This window comes from Salmo salar, chromosome 25 (genome assembly GCF_965601325.2).
Source record: "Salmo salar chromosome 25, fSalSal1, whole genome shotgun sequence".
In the NCBI taxonomy this organism is placed as follows: Eukaryota; Metazoa; Chordata; class Actinopteri; order Salmoniformes; family Salmonidae; genus Salmo; species Salmo salar.
Genome location: NC_138315.1, coordinates 31,833,484 through 31,849,803, shown reverse-complemented (window position 1 = coordinate 31,849,803; position 16,320 = coordinate 31,833,484). Strand labels below are relative to the sequence as shown.

Sequence of the window (16,320 nt, the reverse complement as noted above, 5' to 3'; positions counted from 1 at the left end):
ATGACGTGGGATGGGAGCCTGCCGAGCCAACCGAGGCATGGAAACCTCTCGAGCCAGCTAAGGCGTGGAAGCCCGATGAGCCAGCTGAGACACCCCCAGTTCAATCGACGGCGGCACACGGACCCGACGTCTACACCAAAAACAAAAAACAAGAACTCCCTGATGCTTCAAATAGTGGTGTCAGCATTCTGTAAGCATCGACGTTGGAGACGAGAAGCAAGTACAGGTAGTGAACATTGGATGGAAAATGGACATCAAACAAAACACGGACAGCGTCTGGACAGGGGGAACAAAACAACATTACGACATAATGCTGACACTAGGAACAAAACTGAGGAACAGACAGATATAGAGGGGGCAATCAACAACATGAAGGAGTCCAGGTGAGTCCAATGAGTGCAGATGCCTGTAATGATGGTGACAGGTGTGTGCAATGAAACGGCAGCCTGGCGCCCTCGACCGGAAGCAGGCGTGACACTAAGGGGTTCCCCGGCAGAGCATGCAAACCATAGTTGGCTGTGCATCCTGCTTGAAGCAGGCATTGTCGAACCGGAGCCGGAGGCATGGTCAATCCATATAGGGCTTTTCAGTCTGAGTTGGGGAGATGAAACAACGGAGCCCTATTCAATGAGTGGAAGCGAAGTAGGAGGAGGGGTGATTTGCACGTGGATTTTGGCAAAAAAGGGAATTAATTGTTGACATAATTGTAATCCAAACCCAACATTAATTTCCTTGTTGTGATGCACTCAGGTTCCAGAACGAGACTGACTTTATGACCAAAAGTATCCTATTTCCAATTTGTAGTACATTTTTACACTAGAACAAATGTTTCTGACTCATATCAATGCCCCATATGCCGAATTTCAATGGGATTAGTTCATTTTTAGGGACAGTCACTCTAAAACGTTCACTGAATGTTTCAGTAAGACTTTTAATAACACTGCTAGCTTACTTTGGGTTAACTCTTTTGAACTCCAAGCACAGATAGGACACATGGAAATATCCATGGAATTTGTCCACTGCACCACAAGGATGAAGCTAGTATACCATGTTTTGTTACAAATACAAAGCTGTTCATTTTAGTCTATTCAATCAAACCCCATTTCAAAGGAAGCAAGCACTCATTAAGATCACCTGAGGTGCGTTCAGTTTGTTTGAACGTTTGCTACATTGCAGAACAGTTTGTACTGAATGACACGTTTCCCCAAAACGTTATTTTACATTCTTGAACAGACTTTGAGGTTCATTTGCTCCCATTTGGTGGGTGTGGCAAGGTTAGGCTTGAAGCAATGAGTGACGTATTTAAATGGGAGTGGCCATACTGACAGCGTTCTCAAACCCACAATCCAACCCCTCCCTGTTTTTCAACTGGTCCTTCAGTACAGCACCGTTTCCGTTCAATTTAACCTAAAAACGTACTGAACGCAGCCATGACCATACTTAACAAGATACAGGATAGAGAGAGTTTTAGTGATGCTGAGAACCGGATATATGTTTTTTAATTAAATTCTTAGAAAATTCTCTGAACATTACAAAAGTTTTCTTGTTTTTTCATCGAAAGTTTTCTTCACGTTCTGAGAACGGAATGTATGTTTTTAAATAACATTCCTAGAAAGTTCTCTGAATGTTAATAGTTTTTTTAGTGGTTTTTATGGAACATTTTCTTAACGTTCTCTGAACAATTTGAGAACATGACTTTAAAAAGAAACACGAGGAAACCTGTAGGAAATATTATAATGAGGTATGCGGTAGCACTTAATTTGGATAGTCTGTAGAGCATCTACAGATGGACTATCAGTAACATTTCAGCTATCTACTAACCTAACCTTAACACTTATCCTAACCCTTACCCTAACCCTTATTCTAAACCTTAACCCTAACCATAACCTTAGCAAGCAGTTGCTTATCAACAGATAGTTTGTTGATAGTATGACCATCTGTAGCGCAACTACAGATGGACTATCCAGACAATCACAAAAAAGTGTGACCTGTTATGCTGAAGTACTGAAATTCCTACAGAAGAATGTTATTTCTTAACCTCTCTGGGGTATGTGGGATGCTAGCGTCCCACCCGTGGGACACACTATTCAACAGCCAGTGAAATAGCAGGGCGGCAAATTCAAAACAACAAAAATCTCATCATTCAAATTTCTCAAACATACAACTATTATATCCCATTTTAAAGATACACGTCTCGTTAATCCAACCACATTGTCCGATTTCAAAAAGGCTTTACGGCGAAGGCTTAACATTAGATTATGTTAGGACAGTGCTGAGACAAGAAAAACCACACAGCCATTTTCCAAGCAAGGAGAGGCGTCACAAAAACCAGAAATACAGCTAAAATTAATCACTAACCTTTGACGATCTTCATCAGATGACACTCCCAGGACTCAATGTTACACAATACATGTATGTTTTGTTCAATAAAGTTCATATTTATATCCAAAAAACCCATTTTACATTGGCCCATGATGTTCAGAAAATGTGTTGCCTCCAAAACCTCCGGTGAATGAGCACATCAATTTACAAAAATACTCATCATAAACGTTGATAAAATTTACAACAGTTATTGAAAGAATTATAGATACACTTCTCCTTAATGCAACCGCTGTGTCAGATTTCAAAATAGCTTTACGGCGAAAGCACATTGTTCAATATTCTGAGTACAGAGCTCAGCCATCAAAGCAAGCTATACAGTTACCCGCCAAGTTCTGGAGTCAACAAAACTCAGAAGTAGTATTATAAATCTTCACTTACCTTTGCTGATCTTCATCGGGAATGCACTCCCAGGACTCCCACTTCCACAATAAATGTTTGTTTTGTTCTATAAACTCCATATTTATGTCCAAATACCGTTTTGTTCACGCGTTCAGATCACTATTCCAAAGGCATAATGCGCGAGCGCAAAACCCGAGACGAAAATTAAAAAAGTTCCATTACCATTCGTAGAAACATGTCAAACGATGTTTACAATCAATCCTTAGGGTCTTTTTATCATAATTATTCGATAATATTCCAACTGGACAATAGCGTATTCATTACAGAGGAAAAAGAAGGAATGGCGCACCTGCGTGGGCGCGCAGTAAACAACTCATTAGTCTCAGGCAGTCATCTTGTTGAGTCAGCTCTTATTCTCTCCCCAGTAACAGTAGAAGCATGAAACAAGGTTCTAAAGACTGTTGACATCTAGTGGAAGCCTTAGGAAGTGCAAAATGAACCCTAAGTCACTGTCTACTGTATAGGCAATCACTTGAAAAACTACAAACCTCAGATTTCCACACTTCCTGGTTAGATTTTTCTCAGGTTTTTGCCTGCCATATGAGTTCTGTTATACTCACAGACATCATTCAAAAAGTGTTAGAAACGTCAGAGTGTTTTCTATCCAAATCTACTAATAATATGCATATCCTACCTTCTGAGCCTGAGTATCAGGCAGTTTACTACGGGCATGCCTTTCATCCGGACGTCAAAATACTGCCCCCTACCCTAGAGAAGTTAACGTTCTCTGAACTATTTGAGTGTATTCGCAATGCCATACCGGTTGGAGAACGTCCCTAGAACATTACCGACATTTAAATGAAATGTAACCATGTCTGAACTTACAGGAAACATTATGTTAAAGTATTGAAATACCAAGAAAATAACGTTTTTTGGCATGTTCCTTAAATGTACTGAGAATGTTCCAAAGACAACCAACTATCCTGCACCACTCCCAGAAAGTTGTGGGAAGGTTGGATTCAAAATAACCATATCACAACCACGCTCTCAGCGAGCTCTAATAAACATATTATTCTCAGAACGTTATGCTCTAGCTTGGAATGAACCATAGATGAAATCCATAAAACTCATTATTAAACATGCTCTAGTGGATCCTACAGTATTATCATCTCACTTTTTAAGCATGATAAGATGTTTGAGTGATAAATGGGCACAGCTAAATCTATACCTATGGTTTCTGTCTCTCTCTCTCTCTCTCTCTCTCTCTCTCTCTCTCTCTCTCTCTCTCTCTCTCCTCTCTCTCTCTCTCTCTCTCTCTCTCCTCTCTCTCTCTCTCTCTCTCTCTCTCTCTCTCTCTCTCTCTCTCTCTCTCTCTCTCTCTCTCTCTCTCTCTCTCTCTCTCTAATTCAATTCAAAGGGCTTTATTGGCATGGGAACATATCTTTACATTGCCAAAGCAAGTGAAATGGATAAGAAACAAATGGATATGGGAGTTTATCAAAATTGGATTTGTTTTCAAGCTCTTTGTGGGTCTGTGCAATCTGAGTTAAATATGTGTCTCTAATATGGTCATACATTTGGCAGGAGGTTAGGAAGTGCAGCTCAGTTTCCACCTCATTTTGTGGGCAGTGTGCACATAGCCTGTCTTCTCTTGAGAGCCAGGTCTGCCTACAGCGGCCTTTCTCAATAGCAAGGCTATGCTCACTGAGTCTGTACGTAGTCAAAGCTTTCCTTAATTTTGGGTCAGTCATATTCTGCTCTGCATGCATTATTTGGTGTTTTATATGGTACACAGAGGATATTTTTGCAGAATTCTGCATGCAGTCTCAATTTGGTGTTTATCCCATTTTGTGAATTCTTGGTTGGTGAGTGGACCCCAGACCTCACAACCATAAAGGGCAATGGGTTCTATAACTGATTCAAGTATTTTTGCCAGATACTAATTGGTATGTCTGTCTCTCTCGGTCTCTCACACACAGTTCTGAAATCCCAGAAGAGGACAGCGTTCATCTGACTTTTGACTGCATCCTGCCACCTTGTGGTCATTGGACAGATCTAATAAGGAAACGGTCAAAAATAATGGTGCGTTCAAGAGAACTCGAAAATCTCTGATCTACGACTTCAGTGCGTTCAAGACAGCTGGGAACTCTGAAAAAACGAGCTATGACCTGGAAAAATACTTTTGAATGGTTATCCAACTGGGATTTACAAGTCAGAAACTCGGGCATCATTCTAGAGCCCCGAGTTCTCCGACCTGAAGATCACTGACAACACAATTTTTTCCCAGTCTGAGCTCTTTTCCCCCCCATGAGTTCCCAGTTGTCTTGAACTCACCACAAGTAGCCAATGCCATAACCCTCACTCAAGTTCTCCTCTAAGGCTGCATTTAGGCTGCGTTTAGACAGGCAGCCCGATTCTGATATTTTTTTCACTAACTGGTGTTTTGACAATCAGATCAGCTCTGAAAAATATCTGATATGAATAGATCTGATGTTATTGGTCAAAAGACCAATTAATGGAACAAATATCAGAATTGGGCTGCCAGTTTAGGACAATTCTGATTAATTGTTTTATATCTGATGTGAAAAGATCTGATGTGATTAAAAGACATCGGTTTTGATGTACTGATGTACTTACAATACTTACATTAATAATGCCATGAGTAGTTTGTTTTTGTGTCAGTGAGTCTTATTCTGCTTTGGGATCAATATGCCTAATGTTAGGCCTAAATTGGAAGACGTGTGAGGGTGTGCTGCTGTGAATGGCCACAAGGTGTCTCTCTGACATTGCACTAACAGAACTGAAATCAACCACGCTGCTAAGACATTTGATTCTGAATCAATTATATGCAGCCATATTTGGACAGTTATTGTCTCCACCTCACATTTCAAACGATCCTATATTACATTGCTGAGTTTCTGGTATTAAGATACATTGTTTCTTTATCATTTTATAATACATTATGAGTATTTTAACATTTTGTTCTCAAGACAACAGCTACAGTAGGTATACTGACAATGACAATAATTAGGAACATAACAAAGTCTACAATCTATTGTTCCATTTAACATAATTGCCATGAAGCCTTTATCGTTGTATTTTGTATCCCTAAGGGTTGTACATATTTGTTCCATAGCAAAAATAAAACGCAATATAAGGAAAATATGTATTATTTTGTTACATTCATTTTAAAAATAAGAATCATTTGAAATAATGTTAGTTTGGTAGTTAGGCTATAAAATGATTACTGGCCAAAGGTGGACATATAAGATGATTAGGCTACCATGCTGTAAAATATCGCCCAATAGGCTAGCCTATGTCTTGCAAGTTGATAGGTCATTCTGCAATGAAGAATATGTTTCAAAACGAATCAATTGAGTCTGTTTTCATTTTCGATTTTACAGTATGTTATACCAGGCCTATACGGGCCGATTCAGACTTAGGAAATGTACGCCTTTCCTGCTCAAGCCTTCCCTACGTGCTTCTTACACACTTCTCAATATGTGGTATTCAGACTTACCTTATTCAGTCGAGTACCTCTGCACGTGTGGCTACCTTGCGTGCTCTGAATAAATTGAATTCAATTGCAGAAAACCCTCCCACTTGCTGGCCAACAGATTTTTTCCTCATGGAGTTTTCATTAAATAGTGTTTTCAGTGGCATACATTTTTATCTTAAGACTACCAAGAAACACTGTGCGACCCTGATTTAGGCCACTGCAGTATTAAATATGGTGTACCTTTTAGTTTGAATTTTGTCACAATGGGTTCAGAATATTAGGGATATATAGCATATATATGCATATGCATATTGGTCTGTTTCAGCACAAATTGGTAGATTTAAAAATACTCTGATCTTGTAGATTATTTAGGTTCAGGAACGTATTTATGAATCCTAATCTGTTTGGAGAGCCTTTACAAACAAAATAAAGAAAATGGCAGTTTGATCCCTTCTGAAAATTGCCACATTTAGTTCTTCAACCCATAGTAATGTTGAAAGATTAGTGTATATATAATTATAATAGGGAGAATAGTACACAATAGTAGGCTATACCATCATATATTGCCTGCACTAACCATGTAACTGTGTGGACAAATATTGTGGACAAATATTGTGCCATGAGTCGGGATCGAAGTGTTAAGGCTTGGTCTGCCCTCTGCCCCATAACCAACAAGTCTCACCTCAGAATTAGATGTTTCTCAAACATCACATTTCGAAGTTGTTCCAAACGTCAAATTCCAAATGTTTAAGGTTAAAGTTTAGACGTTAACTCCAGGCATTAACTCCAAAAGGTTAAGGTGAGGGTTTGTGATAGGCTTAAATCAAAAATCTCAAAACAACTTTCTATTGCTGGATTCGAACAGCAATAGAACGTTTTTTATTTAAGCTTATCCCAAACCTTTCAACTGACTTGTATGACCGTTAGACTGTATTTGAACATGCAACATTCTGAACCAGACGCAGACCTTTTACACCAGAGGCCGATGCTTACGCCCATCCGCTATCCCCATCCGCTATACCCATCCACTATCCCCATCCGCTATCCCCATCCGCTATACCCATGCACTATCCCCATCCGCTATCCCCATCCGCTATACCCATGCACTATCCCCATCCGCTATCCCCATCCGCTATACCCATCCACTATCCCCATCCGCTATCCCCATCCGCTATACCCATGCACTATCCCCATCCGCTATCCCCATCCGCTATACCCATGCACTATCCCCATCCGCTATCCCCATCCGCTATACCCATGCACTATCCCCATCCGCTATCCCCATCCATAACGCCATAGCAAAACCGAAACCTACTTGGAGGTAACAGTACTCAGTGTTGCCCCTATTGGCCGGTTTCCACATCATCTCCCGATGTCCTCAGACTTGGATGGACGTCGAATACTGACTTGTATCAAGGGTGACCTGGCTGCCATAATGATTTAATTAACCTCGTGTTTTTATTCATTTTGTGTGTATTTTGTATATTATCATCTTATACCGATGATCCTCAGCAGCAACCACACGGCCATGTTCATGACGCATTTACTGAGGAATAATAATGTAGCGTAGGCTAGGCCAACTGAAGGGAACTAACAGTACATTGGTAGTTGTGTGTGAGTGGTTATCAGGCCTATTGACCGTCGATAATGGTATTGGCTAATATTTAACATGATAGAAATAGGAAACAGAGAAAATCGATGTAAGCTATAATTAAGACATTTGAGAGTGCCCGTCCCTGCAAATTAAAGGCAGTACAATTTAAATTCTGCATAATGGAACATCATTTCATAAAGTGTGGGAAAGATGATATGTTGATATGCTTCCGTTTGCTGCCACATGACTGATTGCACATTTGTCCCCAGCGATTATAAAGTCAAATTGATCTAAACCAGTATTATTTATATTTACAATTCCTTTATCCAAACGGATTATTCATTTACCTAGCTCAAGTTGTAAATTACAGCGCATGGAGAATGGTGTTATTTCTATCAAAAGAATGAAGTAGATGCTTTTTCCACTTGGCACCGGTAGGTTAGCTAGACCTTATTCGTGGTTTCCTCGTGCATAAAGGTGGTGGAATTATTACTGAATTAAATCAAAGTCAGAATATGGTGTATCTGTAGACACACCTCTGTCACACGTTCATTTATTCCATCTCCACCCTAAACTAATAGTGGGTGAATAGCATGCTATTCTCAGGCTTCATTTCAAGGTCAGAATAGGCAGAGCGAAAAGCACATAAAAAGGTAATTACTTTCCATTTACGCGCGCTTAACTCGGTTCGGAATTCCCCCCATAGTGAATTGTAAAGACAGAACATCTAAATGATCTTATAATTAAAACCACAAGCCTACACCCCTTTATCTAATTATCAGAACTTCCTGTAAATGCTCTGTTGAACATGATTGCTCCATGTCCGGAAAGATTCCCAGTTACAATTCCTTGATGCTCTAAAAGAAAAACACATTATAGATAAACATAATATAGTTTGGAAGTTTAGGCCTACCGTTGAATATTTTAGCTATTGTTCAGAATACTACAGCTTTACATTCCGGTTTGAAATGTAAAGCTGTGGATTGGAGGTAAGCGTTTATTATATTCTACTGAAGAAATCAAAGGCAGCCTTCACGAAATGATCCTAAAAGTTGTCTACTTCATTGGATGGTTACAAATACAGTCTAAATGTCGTACGAGTTTGTAGACGAATGACCAAACGATTGAGAGAATAATTTTACTTTTGTGAAAATGTTTAACTTAAGTAGGCTAATGCATTCTATGTTGTCTTCCTTTCAAATGACAAATTAAGAAATGAAGTTCAAGCTCAAATCATTCAAGCAGGAGACTGGCATTGGCTAATATTTACAGTAGGCGAAGACAAAATAGCCTAAATGAAAAAAACGAACCAATTAAAAACAACACAGGCCATGAGGAATAGAAGTGCATATAAGCGCATGCAGCCTATAGCCAATCAATATGCTTTCCAGTGAAATATTCTGGAAAAGTATGCATATCTGAGAGAGCCTATTTAGAAATATATGGAGTGTTTTCCCATAGTATCCTCTGTGTCTTTCAAATCTTATTTTCTGAAAATGCAGTATAGTATTTAGAGCAACGTTTCAAGAACATCTGTTTCCAAAAAGAAGCGAATATTCCAATTGCATGAACAAAGCCCATCATCAGCTCCAAAGGCATCGTCAACCCCCAGACAGCCTGCATGTCCAGGTGACTGCACGGTGTCCGTTATAAGGTGACGTTTGAAGCTGGCTCATATTAAACACTGTACGGTCAAAAACGGGTCTAGCTAAAAAAATCTTCCATCAGATGGTTCTTGAAATTTGTGACCAGGTTCTTGTGTGTGTGTGTGTGTGTGTGTGTGTGTTTGTGTCTAAGAGAGAGGGAAAGTCTCAAACTATCATGTTCTTAAATTATTTTCTAAACAAATTCACCACTTCGACCTGACACACAAAAAAATGGTAGGCTGCATGACGAGCAAAAATGTGCCTCCAATAGTTTATGATGACTCTAGGCCTATATATTCATTTCAATGCCATTGCGCAATGCACCATTGATGTGTAAAAACGATTTTGGAACCCCTTGTTCTCTGGAATTGTCGAGTAGAATGTGCTGGTAGTCTACATGGTGATTGAACATTTTAATGAAGTATTTGAGACTGCAGAAACGGCTATTTCCGGACCATTTCTCGTGCACGTATCCAAAGGCGTTTACATTACAAAACCGACACCCATCTCTCCACTGTGGAAGAGCAGTCTCCAGAACGCTACATGAGAGGTGATATGAATTACCAAACGTTAAGCCTTCAATAAACTAATTTGTGTAAATGGCGTCTCTGAGGACCCTGGTATTATTCAGTTCATTGCGCTTTATCAGTACCCTGAGAAGAACGTGCTTCTCGCATGCGTGTATTTGAGCCTCAACCCCGCGCACTATTTTGATTAAGCGTCCTGCGCGGGAATGATGACAGCTTTCGACTGCCTTTTCCCCTTCTGGTTCTTACTAGTTACCACAGGCACAAGGTCAAATTGGCTATATTGTAATAATTTATGAAAACAAATATTTCATTTTTGGTCTTAATTTAAGGTTACGGTGAGTCATACGGTTAGCAGTGCGGTTAAGGTGAAGCTTAAGGTTAGTTTTAAAATCAGATTTTAAGAAGATACATTGTAGAAATTGGCGGGGTTTAAGATTTTGTGGCTGTGGTAAGTAGTGACGACCCTTTCCTCTAGCCCATGTGATGGACGCCAAGCTGAACAATCGGAATGAAGAGTAATTAAAACCTATGCATTTTCCTTTGCGGTCTCTCTTAAAGCATCTCTTTGCAGGCAAGATTACAGTCCCTGCGCCGATTTACTGTCAGAAATGAATTGCGTCTCACAACAGCCTCACAATGGTTACTAAATGGGATAACGATAGTGTCCTAATTAGAATGTAATTAAGTACCAACAAATAGCTTGTGGATAAAGATTTCAGTTTTGTTGGCACAAATGAAATTAACAATGTGGGCTGGACGTACTGCAAATGGCCTACACTATTCATTATCATTATACATTTGTTTTGAATGAATGTGAAGTACCGGTATAGGCATTAAAATCGCTTCTGATGGAACCTTTTCCTGTGTGTGCGCGCGCCTATAATGCCATTCCACCCCTGTTCACCAGTGACTATACCCCACCCTTAATGATTAACGCTAATATCAAACGTCCCATTTGGCTGTAGCAACATTGTACAATAATCGAAAACACCATACAGCCTAGCCTGTCTTAGTGACAACATATTTTGACCGAGGTGAAATATCCGTATATGTTATTATTGTATTCTCCTATAGGTCTAGCATTCGTTTGCTGAGAATAGACAAGGTTGCAGAAGGCGCGTAGCGGTGATAATCTCTTGTTTGGTTTTCTTAAAACCCATTTGATAGCATGCAGCCTACTAACCCAGAGTTGCAAGACATTATTGGACGTCGTCACCCGTGTCCAAAAGTGTATCGGTCATTGATTGGCCCACTGCACGTTCGAAGGGGTTCACGTGCTTCCGGTTGGTGTGGGAAATGTGATGTGAGGAGTTGGTGAAGATCGAACTGTCATACCTACAGTGGTGAAAAGCTCGGGGCTGCGAGAGGAGAGCGCAATGCCTTGTCAGTCTTGTCATTGTCGACGACCATGACACGTTGGAGCGTTACGCACGAGGGATGTCAACCATTTAGAAATCAAAAGTGCCCCAAATCAGAGAGGTATTAATGAGCCTTTAGTGGTCAGCGTATTGCTTCATTCTTTTATATTTGGATACCAATACACACCAACAAGTGGAATTAGTTAGGAGCCTGGATCGACCCCTTTGCAGTCCCTTTCAGCAATGGAGAAGCAAAGGGCTCTACACAGCCCGGAGTCGAGTGAAGGGGAGAGCGTTTCTCCTTCTCGCAGTCTGCCTTCGCCGCCCATCCTGCCTCTCCAGGCAGCGCAGCAAGCGCACAGAACCACGAACTTTTTTATTGACAATATTCTGCGGCCAGATTTCGGCTGCCGGAAGGAGCATGGTTTAGGGGCTAGGGAACGGGCGCAGACTTCCAGCCGAGAGCGCGCCCAACCTTTGGTCGCCAGGCCGAATCATCCTGGAACGCCATGCCAGGACTCCAACTGCAGCAGCGACAGCACTTCTTCCTCCACCTCGTCCTTGGCCTTGTCTCCCACCCCCCAAAAGAGCACCTCGTCATCGAAGGCTGACGAGAGCTCTGGAGGCAGCACGCCAAAGTTCGGCGAGAACACTTCTTCTGTTATGGTTGTGAACGGCGGTAGTGGCGGCGCAGTGCCCAAAGCCGAGTCCCAGCCGCTGCTGTGGCCTGCCTGGGTGTACTGCACTAGATACTCGGACAGGCCGTCATCTGGTGAGGCAATAGTTTCTTGAACAAGCTTTTGTAAGGATATTGTAGCCTAATGCGTAATGTTATAAATGCCTTATTGACCCTTTGCAGAAATATAAGTATTTCCTCAACATGCTTGTATTTCATATATATTTTTTATTAATTCATCGAAGTTGCACATTTCTTCGTTAAATTCAACTGCATTTTATACTTTATTTTCACGCTGTGATAAATGACAATATATGTAGGTAATGACATAGTGGTCCTGTTAATGCATGAGAAGAGTGACTGGCTATAGAGCAGGCTAACATATATTATTAGAAAAAAAGGTTCTGGATAGAACCAAAAACGGTTATTTCTATGCTGATATATGGCACCCCTAAAGGTTCTGTACAGAACCGAAATTGTTTCCACATAGAACCTTATATGGAACCCAAGGGTTCTACATGGAACCAATTTTGGTTTAGTGAAGAAGAGCCCCAGGGGTTCTGATCAAATAACCCTACAAAAGGGTTCTATATACAACCTTTATGGGTGCCATTTGAAGCAAGCGGTATATTGTAGGCCTACTCAATCTTTTTTCAACAGGAAGCAAACTTTTGCATATTTAAATTATACCATATCACATGTAAATAAGCCATTATTCAGGCCTACTACAAAAATATATGGAACAAAAAAGCTGAAAATAAGCCACTTGGATAATTTTGTGTTAATTCATTTTGAAATAGGACTGTGTGACATCTACTCTGTTCTACCGAGATAAGTCAAATACATTGAAACAGTGAAAAATCCAATAGGTGGTTTTCAAGAGCAGCATTGGTCCATTTGAGAACATATCAGAATATGTAAACATCATTTCATCGATGACTGTGTGGCCTAACATTTCACTCTCCTGATTTGCAAGTGAGATCTTGGTCCTGGCCACTGGTTGCATCTTGTAGGCTCACCCCAAAATGCTTTGCAGACATGACATGTTTTAAAATGTGTCACTTAACATGAGAACATACTCCATTCATTGGATTGAAAGAGCGATAGAGCTCGTACATTTAACAGAATACAAGTTTAGGCCAATATAGGCCTATACAGGCTATACATTTATGTGATTCATAACCTACAATAGTCTTATTAGACCATGTACATTATATATTTAAACATTTCAAGGACACTTTAGAAAAATAAGGTTACATTTAATACAATTTAAGAAAGTGCATCGTGAAAAAAAACTAGAATAAGAATCTCAGTGATGTCAACATGTTGAATGAATGAACAACTTTGCCTGTCTTGATAGAGAAGGCTGTATATTATCTGAGTATGCAATTAGTGTAATTCCCCAACTAAATGTATTTAATAACTGTTAGGCTACGTTAAATGGTAAGCATGCACAATGTTTATTTTGTTCTAAGTTCCATAGTCCTATGGTTCTAACGGTGTTTTGGCATGCGAATAAATGGCCTTTTCACAATTACCATAAACCTGTCAAAAATATAGACTGTGTTTTATGCCGTAGGTATTGATAAAATCAGTGCAACAATAATTACATGAAATTATTTAAAGCTATACATATATTATCTAAAACAAAAGCTATTTACTGAAGGTTTATATTTGTGTTAGAAAATGATATAGGATTAGGTCTAGCATCAAAATACAATTTTAAGAAAGAGATATTAACGGATAAATGACATTTCCTGTTTCTCATCATATTGCTTATTTGTTTGTCTCTGGCACCATGATAACAAAGGACACAATTGAATATTTAAATGTATACAATAGCGTAGGCTACCCTTATGCACATAGGCCTATACCTGAGTCTGCATTTGGTACAAAATATATGAATTCCTTTCTTATGTCAACAGCTAAAGATCACTGAGCTTCAACGATCATTTTTTTTAGTAGGCCTATAACTACTTGTGATCAATGAAAGGCCTATAACCGACACAGTTGGCCAATAGTCCTTAAACGATTGTATGTTTCTATATAGCTGTAGTTGGCTTTAGTAGCCTACAGTTTTTCGGGTTTGCATATTTTTGCTAAATAATTATGAAAGTCAACCTACAGCTATTGTTACCTTCACACAAAGGCCTGCCGCTCAGTGCACTATGCACCTTATTCTTCTCAGAACATAATGTTATTCATAGTTATTATTGAAGGTCTACCATTGGGATGACCATACCGTTAGACTATAGCAAAGTATTCAACTATAATAACGTTTATTGTTATTATTATTAGCCTACCATCATTACATTGGCTATTTTTATTATTATGATTATATGATCACGGTTATTATTTACATTTAAGTCATTTAGCAGACGCTCTTATCCAGAGCGACTTACAGTAGTGAATGCATACATTTCATTTTCATTTCATGCATTTTTTGTTTTTTGTACTGGCCCCCCGTGGGAATTATTTGTGTACGTTGTTTTTATTATTATGCTATTATTAATAAGTCTAGCCTAAAATCTGCAATGGAATTGGTTTTTGGTGATGAAAGTGAGACTAGGTGTCTGGCGCTCGCTGAATATTTATATTCCCGTTTTTATTGTCGTCCCTACTGTAGGCCCAAGGACACGGAAATTGAAAAAGACGAAAAATGAAAAGGAAGACAAGCGACCCAGAACGGCGTTCACGGCTGAGCAGCTCCAAAGACTGAAAACGGAGTTCCAGGCCAACCGTTATATCACGGAGCAGAGGAGACAGTCTCTAGCCCAAGAGCTCAACCTCAATGAGTCACAAATCAAAATCTGGTTCCAAAACAAACGGGCGAAAATCAAAAAGGCCAACGGCTATAAGAACGGCCTGGCTCTCCAGCTCATGGCGCAAGGATTGTACAACCATTCCACCACCACCATTCAGGAAGACAAGGAGGAGAGTGACTGAGACTTCGCTTGCAGGAGTCATCTTTTGGGGGCACAATATTTGTGGAAAGTCAAGGCTATTGTAAAGAGATTTTCTATTTGTTGATAGGGCTAAATGTGTCGCCTATGTGTGGACATAAACTATCAAACTATGCCTACAAACATGAATGAAAATGAATAGCCTACATGACACGTTGTATATTTAATTTAAGAAGAAGGGGTAAGCTATAGGAATATGACTACTCATCCCGCACTTGCTGGATAATTATATGATTGTTATCTTTGTCGCTTTAGGCCTAATGTGTTGTGATCTCTCTCTTATATCAAACCTCGATGAATGTACAGACTGCGTGATCTGCCACTTCAAGCCAAAGATTTTATCGGAAAAAACAGCCTGAAAAAAACGGAATCTCTGTTATCGTACTTTCTTCCCGAACTGCGACTAGACCGCTGTTATCATTAGTTGCCTGCCGCTTGATGTAAGCCCCTCAACCCGTTTGGGCGGAAAGGATATATGACTCAACTCGTGTTGGATTCACCTTATATTGGAATACTACAAAGACACAGCAGCGTCAGACTCTCTTCAAATATATGTCATCTCCCTCCATGATTAGAGGGGATGCATATAGGCTACATCTAAACAATGTTAACAAATAAACTTTTTTCTATTGGAAAAAGGCAACACTGCTCCTTTTTTGTATGTTGCACTGCTCTGTGCAATAGATTTAAACGATTACATGAATAAATCGTAGTGTCTATGGAGTTGGTTTGCAGCTCATTGGTTCAAGTGAGTGGGGTAACTGTATCCATATTCATCCCGTATATTTTACAAAGGGACATTTTATTATGAGGAGCGTGATGATATCAGGCCTGTTCAGAGCGTTGCTGAGCATGAAATTGGCTTGCCGTGCACCACAGTGCTCACTCATTTGCTCAACTATTTGTGTGCTAGGCTAGAAATATAAAACCGACCATTTGCTCTTGTATCAAATGTTGAGCCAGACAGAGCGCACCGCTCAAAGCTTGGCTGGATTCACAGGTCACGTGGTTCTCTTGAAAATCATGCTAGCGTGAGGTCAGTGTGCACGAGGGTCCACAACCACGAGTAAGGAACATTTATTCATTTTTCACTTTAGGCCTATAGCCTACTGCAGTAGGCTAAATAAAAAAATATAAACAATTTAAAAAAAAAAGTTGTTATTACAATTACACTCATAATGATCTGCCTTTTCGTGTATTTGTATTTGTATTTATTAGGGATCTCCATTAGCTAGCTAGTTAGCGGGGTGCGTGCTAATAGCGTTTCAATCGGTGACGTCACTCGCTCTGAGACCTTGAAGGAGTTGTTCCCCTTGCTCTGGGATGGGTAACG

At 39.9% G+C, this 16,320-nt stretch overlaps 1 protein-coding gene across 1 annotated transcript; it reads left to right on the top strand.

Moving 5' to 3' along the window:
• Window positions 1-11,281: 11,281 nt before the first annotated feature.
• Window positions 11,282-15,710, top strand: en1a (engrailed homeobox 1a). The gene is made up of 2 exons (XM_014174019.3): window positions 11,282-12,120; window positions 14,651-15,710. Exons 1-2 carry the CDS (start codon window positions 11,592-11,594, stop codon window positions 14,968-14,970), a joined length of 849 nt encoding a protein of 282 aa, XP_014029494.1. The 5' UTR covers window positions 11,282-11,591; the 3' UTR covers window positions 14,971-15,710.
• The last annotated feature ends 610 nt before the right edge of the window (window positions 15,711-16,320 follow it).

Bases quoted from the DNA above. Each gene is read 5' to 3' on its own strand.
- en1a (XM_014174019.3), top strand. From the start codon at position 11,592: ATGGAGAAGCAAAGGGCTCTACACAGCCCGGAGTCGAGTGAAGGGGAG. The intron at 12,121-14,650 runs GTGAGGCAATAG...TCCCTACTGTAG, and splicing joins CTCGGACAGGCCGTCATCTG to GCCCAAGGACACGGAAATTG.